This window comes from Stegodyphus dumicola, chromosome 7 (assembly GCF_044657685.1).
Source record: "Stegodyphus dumicola isolate Sdum_Otavi_A_Nest chromosome 7, ASM4465768v1".
NCBI lineage: Eukaryota > Metazoa > Arthropoda > Arachnida > Araneae > Eresidae > Stegodyphus > Stegodyphus dumicola.
Window position 1 is genome coordinate 61,299,629 of NC_140774.1, and position 13,359 is coordinate 61,312,987.

Genomic DNA, 13,359 nt, shown 5'->3' on the forward strand with positions numbered 1-13,359 from the left:
CGGTTACAGAGCTGGTGTGACAAAATTTTCGAATTTAGGACAGGCATTGGAAGCAGAATTTAGAAAGGCACCAGGCAGCAGAATTTAGGATCCACAGAGTTTGTATCAGGTGAGAAAATGCTCTGTGTATGATGCATTAAGACATATTAGATGAATCGGTTAAATTGTCAGTTTTCCATTAAAAAAAATTCTTTTCTATAATGCCCGTCCATACGATAAGAAGCATTTTTGATATTTTATGCTTGTGTCTAGTGAAAAGAAGAGTAAAGGGAAGATAAAAATGTTAAGAAAAAAATTCTAGTATCAGAAGTAAAACATTCAACTATTAAGTTTTCATTGTTCTTCCAGACGTTCTCCAAAAGGTAAGGAATTACGGATTAATACCATGGAGATATTTTTCAATTTTTCATTTTGCCACATTTTTCTGGAATCTTCCAGAATCGTGAGTCTATAAATCTTGCTTAACTTTCCAAGCTGCAATGTCTAAAATCCTAAAGAAAAATTACCCCTACCAATTTGGTAACAGCAAAAAGCCAGAAATATTTTAGAAAAAAATATATACATGTAAGATAAAAATATATGAATCAAAATTATAGATTAAACTATAAAACATTAATTCTTCCTCTTTATTCTAAAATCGTAATAACTTCTCTGCATTGCGTCATTCAAATTAATCATGCGATCTTACGTAACCACTAATGCAGATGCCTCTTGACCAATCACCAAATAACAAACAAAAACTTTCCTCTTCGCGTGCTTCCATTGTTCATAACTACGCACTTCAGCTTTTGCTCTCTACCGTGCTAAAATGTAATTTCGCTGGCTTGCTTTCTATCCCTACAATATTAAAAATGTAAATCTTCTGTGGAAAGGCACGACTAGAGTGCCAAGTGATTGTGGCCACAAATATCAATTGGAAATAAAAATGGAATTAAAACTGCCTCGACTGCCAAGTTTTATTTACGAAGTCAACACATTAGCTTACGCAATCAATATAGGATAACTACGCATCTACACTGCTCCGTCTTTTTTACTTTGCTTTTATTATGACATACATATCGGACGAAAAAAGTGCAAAATTAATTTTATAGAGAAAACTGACGCATATTCTGAGAATTCTGAATATTAAGAGATAATTACATGAGAAAACTCTTACCACGAAAAATTAAAAAGACATTTTTAATTAATTACATAGCTATTTTGCTTTCTCTAAGAACTGTTTCATAAATTGTGCTTTATAGCATTTATACCTTGCTTATTTTTCAGATTCAAAATATTGTATAATAAGTGGCCAAAATAGAATTTTATAATACAACAGCAAAAAATAAAAATGCTTTATTCTAATGTTATTTCTTAAATGTAATTACAATATATTACCATTATTTTAATGAAATTTATTAACGTTACAATGTTCTAAAAAAAATGTCGAAAAATTCACAGATCTCGGAATTAAGAATTTTCTATAGAAACTGATCTTAAAATCGCCCAAATGTCGCTAAGTCACCAAATTTAGAGCAATTTAATAAAAGAATTCACATCCCCAAAAGTGAAAAGTTGTTTAAGAGCTCTTCACTAGAAAAAATGAAATAATTTCGAAATGTTTGTGTTGCACTTCTTGCTCAGAAACTCTTTCCCACCATTGTAATATAGCTTGTAAAGTATGTTTTGTCAAAATATAAAGTATAGTGCATAAGTTTATTTTGTACCCTAAAATGAACAGAGGAAAGAAAATACAGTCAAAAGTCTTTAATCCGGACTCGTCGGGACTTCGACCATTCCGGATTATCGGTTTTTCCGGATTATAGATCATCAGTTTAAATCTGGTAAGATGGCATGCTGAAATTATAAAATTAAAAATACAAAACCGTGTTATGTATAACGGACCGTATAATACCGTCCATTATACATAACACGCGCATGCGTAAACGTATTATGCACATGTGTAAAGGTTTTATGCGCATACGTAAATGCATTATACTTTTACGCATGTGCAGAAAGTTTGCAGCTTTGAGACTTTTGACTGTAGTTGATTTAGTTTTAATAGCCAGTGACAATAAGTATTTAGAAGAGAATAATCAGGATGTATTACACCAAGAACTACCAAGAGAATCAGTTCCTATGAACCAAGATCTTTCGAATTACATTGAGAGCAGTCAATCATCCACATCTTCTGTATATGTGTTGAGAATGCTTCAGTTAGTTCATTCCCTGAAAGAGACAATAGCTCACCATTTTCTACAGCTTCAAAGGACTACATTATTCACAGTAGTTATGATGATGACAATTCATCAAACGATCAGTTACCATCCCAAACAGGTCTCAAGCCCCTCTTTTTCATCAATTTAGAACCAAACGTCACCGTTTACTGGATAAACAATACATGGGCTATAAGAAAACAGATGGCAAGATGGAACAAAGCATACCTAAAGAAGCCATGTATGTGAAAATTCATTGTAATCACACTGCAATTACACAAAATTCTCAAAACAGTTTCATGTGTGGGTCTATCTCAGAAGAAAGAGCTGTGTTGCATTTTAAGTTTTGGAATTATAAAGTCATGGGGTGAAAAAGCTTTTGCACAAGGATTAGTATCTAAGAGAAATTTACGTAAGCAATGCAAACATGATAATCTTATCACTTCCAAGAAAAAACTGGTTTTGATATATATGCACCAAAGTCTGAATCACAAAATACCAGAATAAAAGTGTGAAGATTGTTTTTTTTTAAAGCACACTTGATCTAGGATGCGATTCATTCTTGTGCTGTCTTGGACAGTCCAACGATAGCAGGTATGACAGATGATTATGAAACCCCTACTATAATTGTATGTCATTGTGGTAATCATCACAAATAGAAATGCACAAGAAACTGTGCCGAATAGTTGAATTTACTTCCAAAAGTGCCTAGTCACTACTGTGAAGCATCATCAAAGCGCATTTATGTCGAGTCAACTTTTCGACCACACTTGCACATGCATGCAGTTTACAAAACGTGGCGCACTGAATAGAATAAAAAACCCATTTTGAGAAATACCTTTTCAAAGCAAAGAGAACATTTCAATTCACAAACCGAGAAAGGATCAATGTGATGTGTGCTCCAGTTTTCAGTTAAAAAATGTTTCACAAGATGAGTATGAGACACATGTCCAGAAAAAGATGAAGCATGTAGCACTAAGAACAAAGCTCCAAAAAAACTGAAGGATAAACCCGATCATATGGTGATATCTGTTGACATACAAAGTGTTCTTTTAGCACCAAACTTACTTGCAGGAGCACTGTATTATAAACAGAAACTGAGGTGTCATAATTCTACAATTTATAACTCTCATCCTGGGGATGTTACTATTTATTTTTGGCACAAAACAGATGGATGGATTATATCCAACAAATTTACAAGCTGTATCATTGATTACCTTAAAACTACATGCAGTTCTTACAAACACATTATCATAATTACTGATGGATGTAACTATCAAAATAGAAATAAGATTCTGGCGAGTGCATTGAGTGATTTTGCTTATTTTTTTCAATGTGGAACAAATTATACTAGAAAAGGGACACATAATGATGGAGGTAGATAGTGTGCACTCCACTATAGAACATTATATCAAACCCCCTATTTATGCACCACAAGATTATATTATGAGAATACACCAGACTTGAACCAAACAAACATGTAGTATCACTGTGGATTAATTAAGATTTTTTCAAAAGATTAAAAGCATATTACCCCCAATTTTCACTCTATCAGACCTGGTTAAAAAAAAGGGATCCCACTGTGAATGATATCAAAGGACTTCTATTATAGGTATAATAGTGAAATGTTCCTCAAACTTTGCCGTCCACCATGATTATATAATTCTTCCTCAACAAAGGCATCTTCCTCGAGAGTATCCTCAACCTTCAACAATGTATGACAGCCCATTGGAAATAACTTGATTTAAGTTCAGTTAGTTAAAGGAAGTTAAACCGTTTATTGACTGTGACTTACCATTCATTTTATGATTACTTAAATTATAAGTCTGATTAATACCTGTTTTTCTTTTCATTCAACAATAATAAAATACTAATGTAAATTAGATATTTTTTTACTAATACCTGCTATATTGCCAATAATTGACAATATATAGTTTGCTATGCGGATAAATTAGTCTAATTTGGTAATAACAAATAAATTATTACATTTGAATACCTAAAAATCAAATAAAATAACTTTTAACATACATAACTTTAATTTAAATTAGTTTTCAAAAATATGCTTCTTATAAAATCTTAGAGAGCCTTTTTATCCAGTACCTCAAAGTTATACTTTTTGCACATAGTAGATATTGGTTTGATAACGGCAAGCTGTCTCTAGTGAATTATGACAATTCAGATCAAACTAAATTTTAACAAGAAAAATAAGAAAACGATTTATAAAACAGAATTCATATAAAATAAATAGAAAAAATTATTCTGAAATTCACTAGCAGTGGAGGAATTAAAGTTTCATTATGTCAATAAATTTATTTATTCTGGAGAAACATTCTGCAGTACCTTTACTTGGTAAAAGCTAAAAAACTGTAAATCGAGAGATTCAAAGATCTGCCTAGAGAAGTGTTAAAAAACTGGGAATCGAGAGATTCAAAAATCTGTCTAGAGAAGTGTTAAAAAACTGGGAATCTCCTAGTAAAACCAGAAAAGTTTGGCAGCTATGCATTTTAAATTTGTTAATTCAGAATTTCAAGAATGTTAAGATTACAAAATTACAAATGTTATCAATAGAATTATTTACTGCAATAAAATTATGGCTGCTTAAATATTTTTGTAAGTTAAATCCTCAATACTAAATATAATTTTAAAGATTTCTGATTGATATTTCAAACACTGGTCATTACAATTGCATCTTATTATACAAAATCATAAGATTAATTTAATATCAGTAATCACTGCTTCTACTTTACAGCATTCAAATTCAACTTAATTTTTAACATGTAAACAGAGAACTTTCATTTGTCAACATCAACCAGAAAACTAATTTTTCATTTTAATGAATGTAAAGTTAACATGCTCAGATTTGAGGATTTATCATATCGCTGTGTTATTTCTACTAAGTAACCATGATATTTTAGTACTTATAATTAATTTTATCCAACTTATGGAATATTGGTTGAACTTATGGAATATTGGGACAATGGGTTTGATACACTGTACAAAATATATTAATAAATAATTTCTTTGCATACTTCTACCTTTTTCATTATTATTGTCAAGAATGAAATGACAAAATTAAATAGCAAACATTTCCTTCAAATTCTTTAGCAAAAAATAGCATAAATATAATTACTAATCAATCTGTTCTTAAATACAAAATACATATTTTTAGATAATCATAATTTCCCCCTCCCTTAAAAATAAAAATTAGTTTCTTGCCTTACCATTAGTGGAAAGAAGAAAGTGAGCAGGATTTTTTCTCTTTAACCATCTAATTTTGTTGATTTTTTCCTCAATTTCCAAACTTTTTAGATAGTCAAATTCAGGCTCATGGCTTTGAAAAGTACTATACACATTGTATTCACCTCGCTTTGGAACAGATAACTTAGACTGGGGGGAAAACAACATGAATAGTAAGCTCAGATGATGATAAAAAATTAATAATTATTCATTAATATACAAAAACCTATATAATTTTATATTAAAAAGGGAAAAAACATTCAATTTATATGTAAATTTCAAAATTAAAAGCTCGTGTTTGGCGCATAATAATCATTTTTGGTTTTGCGCCAAAAAAATCTCACTCACTCTCACTCTCAAAAATTAAAAGATACTTAAAGATTGCATACAAAGATATATAAAAGTATGCTGCCTCTCATATAGATACACAAAGCAAATATTATTCAAGAAATATACCACTGAATTTCTTTCAAAAGTATTACAGAGAAAACATCGAAGCTTCAAGAACTCTTAAGAGGTCACAATGGATCTAAATTTAATGAGACTATGTTAAAATTATAAAATTACTGCTGTAATATTAGTCTGTTACTTTAGATTAGGGAATTCAAGGCCATTTTCTCTCTCGAAAACCACAACTCCTAGCCACAGCAGTTACTGCTGCAGAAAAAAGGGCAAATTCTATAATTTCTTAAAATCTTTTAATTGCCTCAGTGTGATGATGACAATACACCTTAAAACTGTAAATGAGGGTATGGTCACTGGGATTTTGAAGTGCCTATTTTAAAGCAATAGATATACTAGATATCACATTTTTTTAAAAAGAGATGCCTCTCATCAAGACAAAACTTTAATGCAAGCTGATGGCAAGTTGTTTCTTCATACTAAGCCCCAAATGGCACACAAATATTGTAGTCATAAATAATGTAAAACAAAACTCTAATATGGCATTTACTAATAAATCACTGCAACACACTTTACAACATTATAGACATCTTTTGGAATTGCTAGCAAAACCTGTCTAACATCTGAAAATTTTGCATTATCATAATTTCAGGTATCTACCTGAACCACCCTGGCATATATGGTGCACCCATGATATTTGACTAAAAAAATTAAAATTCACTGCACACGTCATACCGCTGTCATATATGCCACAACACAGCATTCTAAAACACAGAACTCGTTCCTTTATTCAGTATTTCTTTCCATGTTGATGTAATTATTATTTAAAATGTATAATGTTTACAACATAAAATATAATATACAGCCAAAAGTCTTTAATCCGGACTTGTCGGGACTTCGCCGATTCCGGATTATACATCAGTTTAATCTGGTAAGATGGCATGCAGAAATTATAAAATTAAAAATATAAAACCATAATTTATGAAATAAAGAGCAATTATGATCTAAAGAGTATCAAAATTTACAAAAAAAAAAAAGCTTTATATTTATTTGTTTACTTTATTAAACATTTCTTTCCACTCGCGCATGCGTAAAGCATACATTACGCATAGTCGAAATCAGAAAATTGCAACCAGAAAACTATTTGATGTGTATTCGTGATATTTATAATGACGAGGAATTTGATTTAAATCATATCAAAGGCAAGAAAATACTACATTTAGTAAGGAATTATAAGCCAAATAAAACAAAAACATCTGTCCTGAAAATAAGGATAGTGCTGACAGATCAACTTCCAGTTCATTGTGCGCCGCGTTGTCGCCCCCCCCCCCCCCCCGCAGAGCAGCATGAAATTGATAAACATATTTCGGAATGATTAGAGAATCAAAGGCCTTTATCCATTTTTTGCAGCAATTCCATTTTTTGCTTGATGGACATCGAAACATGCTTTCACTTTGTAGATCCTTTGGTAGCTCCAGAATCGGAAATTCTTTTTGACATAATCGAAAGTTCAAGCTTATTTTTATAAAATTGCTCAAACAGTCTGCAAAAAATAATAAGCCAGATCCAATTAGAAGATTAAGGAACAACGCAATCTGCAACATTAACTGAAGTAGATAATTAGATAATTTTAGTTTAGCTTATACCGTCCGTTATACATTAAACGTGCATGCGTAAATGTATTATGCGCGGTATTATGAGCATGCGTTAACGCATCATGCCTTGACCCATGCGCAGAAAGTTTGTAGCTTTGAGGTCTGGATTATGGACGTCCGGATTAAAAACTTATGACTGTATAAATAAATAAAAAATAAACAAACATTACCTTGAATTTTCCAAAAACAAACTCTGTTAATTTCTATTAGATGTCATTTTTACAGGTTGTTTGAAACCATATTATGAAAATTGAATCACCATAAATTACCATATTATGAAAAACGAACATGTAAATTAGAAAATCGAACAAAATTTTATAATTAAACTAAACTACACTTATTTATACAAAACCAAAATTTGACTCATAAACTTAACAAATGACCATCAAGATCACTTTCATCACCCTATTCTAAAATCAGTTCCAACGTCGCTATCATCAATTTCATTTCCTTTTTCAATGATTTCCAATTTAATAAAAGCTGATACAATCACATCAGCTCTAACTAATTGCCGTGCTTTATCGATCCACTAGGCAACCTCCTCATACATGGTTTTTCTCACCCATCCAGAATCAATCCCACTGTGAAGGAATGAAGTCCACTTTATAGCCATTCCTCCCACTGCTTTCATAGTTTGTGCTTGAAAATTTTATTGATGATGAGATCCAACAGTTGCAAAAATTCTGTCTGTCTAGTTTCACTGAGCCATTGGTTTTAATTTTTTTTTTTTTTTTTTTTTTTTTACTTTGGATTTTACATTATCCAACAAATGGGAAATGATGAGTTCCCAAGGTTGGAAAAAAGCACCTTTCTTTTTTGATAAATTTCTCTCAGCCAGAGCAACTTTCACTCTTTTTCGCAAATATTCACCCCTTTACAGAAGTTACTTTTCGGAACTGTTTTTTGTTTGAAAATTATCATCGAGTTAACATCCCTCTACTGGTGCCACAACCCAAGAACATATGACAGAAGCCTTTTCATTCCCAGTAATCAACACAGATAGTTTTTTCACCTGTTGAATGAACAGTTCTTTACAGAGGATAATAAAAAATAATGGGCACATCATCCACATTAATTATTTGTCGTATGTTCATATTTTATTCTTTAATTTTCTTAGATTTGTGCTTTAAATAGATCTTTTTTCAAGACAGTCCATGGGAAGCTTTTGTTCAACTACTATTTTGGTCCTGATTGATAATTTCTTTTGTTTCATAAACATGAAACATTAATTAGGTACACCAACAAAGTTTTTATCTCTTTTGAAGGAGAATTCTGTTAACATTAATAATCCATTTTCTCTCTGCTTGCTGTCACTCATGCCAATTCGATGAGATCTTTTACTATTTGGCATTTTCTCTTGTTCCGATTTCCACCGCCGAATGCATCTCTTGTAAACTTGAAATTCACAAGCCACAATGTTATAAGGTATTTCTCCCATTTTCCTAGTGTCCTTCGTGGTGTAACGGTAGCACGCTGGGCCGGTATTCCAGAGGTCCGTGGTTCGATTCTCGGTGAAGGCGGTTGCATATTTTTTATCTTGTCTGCCTCTAAATAATCCTAATGTCTCTACAATGGCACCCAAACTAAAAGGGTTGTGGATGATGATTCTCCGTACCCAGGATTTGGCGACTCGGTCTTCTAAAACCCTAGTCGCCTTTTAAAAAGAGGAGTATATAAGGTATTTCTCCCACTTTCCTAGCGTCCTTCGTGGTGTAACGGTAGCACGCTGGGCCGGTATTCCAGAGGTCCGTGGTTCGATTCCCAGCGAAGGCTCATATTTTTCATCTTTTCTGCTTCCAATCAACCTAATGACTCTACAATGTGATTTCCAATTTTTATTACTTTCTTCACTGCCAAAGGCTTAAAAAACAACTTAATTTTTTCTTTGAATAGAAGCCATAATAATTACAATTTTAAAAATTCAACAAGCATGAGTTTTTATTCAGTTATTATTCTATATTTTTCTTTCAAGAATCAATCATCTGCAAGCTTGGAAACTAACATTTTGAAATATTGGCAAAAAGCAAAAAAAATTTACCCCAGCAAATAATTATAAGATTTATATATACTTATTTGCATGTCAACAGCATTTTTACAATTTTTTTAAATCATTATGCATTTTAAATGAACAAATTCACACATCTTTCTAAAAATATTACAAATAATTTTCATGGACATTCCTCATTTCCATGTGCAGTTTTATTATCATCAAGTTTCTTTGTTAATATACATAAAAAGAAGATAATTTTGATGTGCTGCCCAGACGGTATAGTGGTTAGTGACCCTGACAGATATAGCAATGGGCCCGGGTTCGAATCACAGAGAATGCATGGTTGTTGTATCCGTCCATCCCTTCATAGAAAACAATGGTGGCCACCTATTAGGTCTTTCCAAAAATGAAATGGCCACCTCTTCCAGCCCTTGTTGTGACGTAAGGCTAAAGGTTATGAAATAAAGCACCTGGCCATTTTAAAAAAAAAGTTATTTTGAATGCAGTAACAAATTAGCACACATTGTACTTTTTTTAATATCTAAAATAAAAGTATGTATCACCAAAAATTTTCACATACCAAGGGATCTCGCTGAAATATAACAACTCTGCCACCTTTGTCACCAGTAGCCAAGAGATTACCATCATGGTTGAATTCAACGCAAGATATTATATCCGCTACAAAAACAGATATGAAATACTCATTCTAAAATTTCAGACTTCTATAAATACAACAATGAAATTCTATCAAATTACTTGAAAGTTCTAAATAAATCTTTAAAAAGTCATATTATTTTGCTATCAAAATGAAAATTAAAGCCTGTAATTTAAAGATGAATATATGCCAGTATTAGCCTATCAATTTAATGACCATACAAACGTCTTTATGGTTTGGAATTACATACCAAGCTAACCAAGTTATAAACAATAACTTGTGCCACCATTCGGCAGCAAGAACAAAGTAATTGAGAATGGATGCTGATTATAGCACCTGTATCCCATGCATAATACTATATGCGCTATGCATAATACAGTAAATAATTGTTTGTGCAATAAAATAATATTTTAAAAAAAAAGGCAGGTATCTTATATCTGAATAACCTCGTAGATCACACACACAGAAAATGGAAGCAAGGCAAGATTTGATTTTATCTGAATACTGTTTCTACTGTTAATAATATAGAATCTTTGTAATTCTGATTTATTAATACGATATGTTAATTTTACATTTTACTTAACTACAAAATTTTGAATTTAAATTTTTCATTAATTATTTGACAATACTCTATTCAGTAAAGTTTCTAATAAAAATAAATATTTCAAATTTTAATACACCCATTCAATCTTCTGAGTAAATATTTTTTACGCATATTCTTATAATTTTTTGTTCATTTATGCATTAACTTTTACTCCTTGAAGCAAAATTTCAAAATTTTTATTGCACATAAATAGTTTGCAAATTCATCACAACATAATGAAAGTGAAATATTAACATATAAAAACCTTAATTACAACCTTTTAACATGTTTACATATTTTGGTAAGCATACTTTCAATATATTAAATAATGAAAAACATTCCTCATAATTTAACTTACAAAATTATGATAATTTTTCGGTTTACTAAAGTATAGAAAATGATAAATTCAGCAAATTTTATACTTAAAACTTGAAGCTGCCAGGAAATGTTCTAACTCAGAAACCACCTTTCAATGTTACTAATTTTATATACCCCCCCCCAAAAAAAAAGAGATTCAAATGGCATGCTTAATTAACTTACAATTTCACAGTCTAGTTGTTTACCCCGGAAGTCAATTTCACTAATACAAAGATCACAGAGAAGTTATTATTTTGCAGTACCAAAAAAAAAAACATCAAAGCCATGATTCTAGAAATTTACCTAACAGTTTTAGTCACCAAGAAAAATGTAATACATCTCCAATACACATTTATTTCTCATTACAGGAAAATATTTAACTGCAATTTGCTATTTATTAGCAGTAAATAAACTATTATGTCAAACTAAACATGTTAAACAGAGCATTTAACAACTAATTTAACTATATCTATTATCATTTTTCAGTAATAAAATAAACAGTAAAGTACACACAGCATTATTTTTTTTTACTGTGCTGTAGATGACAAATGCAATTAAATCTGACATTTGTTTTCAATAAACGACAACTGAAACAGTGAACACAATTGTATAAACGTTTAAAGATCTGGCTACAAAGGAAAACTGTACGCATAATTTATTTTATTTTTATTTTTGGGATAGACAGCACACTATAATCTAGATTAGAATCTTCACTTCGAATATGAAATCTAAAATGATTAGATCTTACCTTCCGTTATCTCATCATCAAGAGTGCCTTTGACCTGAGAAAAACACCACTGAATGTCGCCATTACCTACAATATAATCAGAAACTGTCAATCAACTAATAATTTTAACTTCACACAAAAATAACCACACAATGATATCTAAAGTAACCCTCAGATATTTCTTTTAGTATTACACTTGTGAAACATTCATCAAATAAATGATTATAAATTTTTAATCATAAGTAGTACAGCATAGAAATTTGAAATACTCACCTGCCATAATGGGGAAATTGACCTCCCCCTCAGATTGAATATAAATTCGTTACTAATTATGACTTTTCCGGCATTTGTTACGATCAACAGAAATAGCACATTATGCAGAAAATGGCGTTTAAGCGGCGTTGCCAATTTGTGTTACTCATTTCTTATTATCAAATCCCTCTATTCTTCCTTTTTTGTTTGGTTAGCAACAAACAGGTTAGAAACGGGGCATTGACATTTCACAGATCCACTACTATCCAAAAATGAAGCCTAGCAAACAAACAACGGCCATGTTGTGAGATCAGAACATTGCTTTACTACAAAGAAACGAACTTGTTTCTACAATGTTCCATGCATGTATTTTCTGTAAAAGCATATTAAATTTATAAGAAACGTACTTGTTTTTACAGTGTTCCATTCATGTGTATTCCAGTGAAATCATATTAATTTATAATGCAATGCCTCGCTACTGTTAAATTTTTGTTTTAAAGTAATAAAGCTGATATCTATAATTTATTTAGTGCAGAAAATTATCAAGAAATAGAGCGAAATCTAAATGCAAATGTATAACATTAAAGTATTTAACTGATGTACTTCTTTAATTTAGTTGATGTAATTTTTTGAAAATAGATTTTTCTTATTTATTCCCAATATTATCGTAATATATTAAAAAAATCATTTCGTATCATTCCTATTGTTTTTCAAATCCACAACCTGTCGTAAAGTCCGGTCCTTGTGACAGTAAAAACCTCATTCAACTCTTGAGTCGTGTGGTTATTGTCGCGAGCAACTCAACGATTGTATAAATGTAATTTCTTTAAAGGTTACATTTTTACGGTTTGGCAACATTTATCGTTTTTACTTCCTTGTACGAAGAAAAAAGGAAGTATTGTAATCGCGAAAAGCTTCAGGCAGCATATTTCAACGAATATATCCTTTCGAATGCAATCCTTTCGATGTTTTTGCGTGATATCTGTACATAAGGACAGAATGAAATACACTTTTCCTACAAAAAAACTGCCTTAAAATGAATTCTGAAGAGAATTTTTCGTGGCGTCTGTACGAAAGTATGTACAGTCGGTCACAAAAGTATTCGAACACCGGTACCCTAACAGAAAATGACAAGATGGCGTTTTTTTTTCTCTTTCTCTCTGTGTGTCGTGTTATTCCATCCTAGGTTTTCTTCTCCCCCCCCCGTCTCGGAAAAAAACTGGAAAAAATTGGTCACGATCTCTTTTTGAATGAGGAGATGCCATTTTGAGAAAACGCTGACGACCCTATATTGGAGAATGAACAT

The 13,359-nt window shown here is 31.3% G+C and overlaps 1 protein-coding gene across 1 annotated transcript in view; it reads right to left on the minus strand.

Annotated features, from left to right (window-relative positions):
• The window catches only part of tws (protein phosphatase 2 regulatory subunit tws), a 54,037-nt gene extending 41,809 nt beyond the window's left edge, over positions 1 to 12,228 (minus strand). The window contains exons 1-4 of the mRNA XM_035362532.2: positions 12,075 to 12,228; positions 11,823 to 11,888; positions 10,060 to 10,157; positions 5,417 to 5,582 (exon numbers count right to left, since the gene is read on the minus strand). Coding sequence (XP_035218423.1) covers positions 5,417 to 5,582; positions 10,060 to 10,157; positions 11,823 to 11,888; positions 12,075 to 12,081 — 337 coding nt within the window. The 5' untranslated portion in view covers positions 12,082 to 12,228. The remainder of the gene's footprint in view (positions 1 to 5,416; positions 5,583 to 10,059; positions 10,158 to 11,822; positions 11,889 to 12,074) is intronic.
• Positions 12,229 to 13,359: the final 1,131 nt, after the last annotated feature.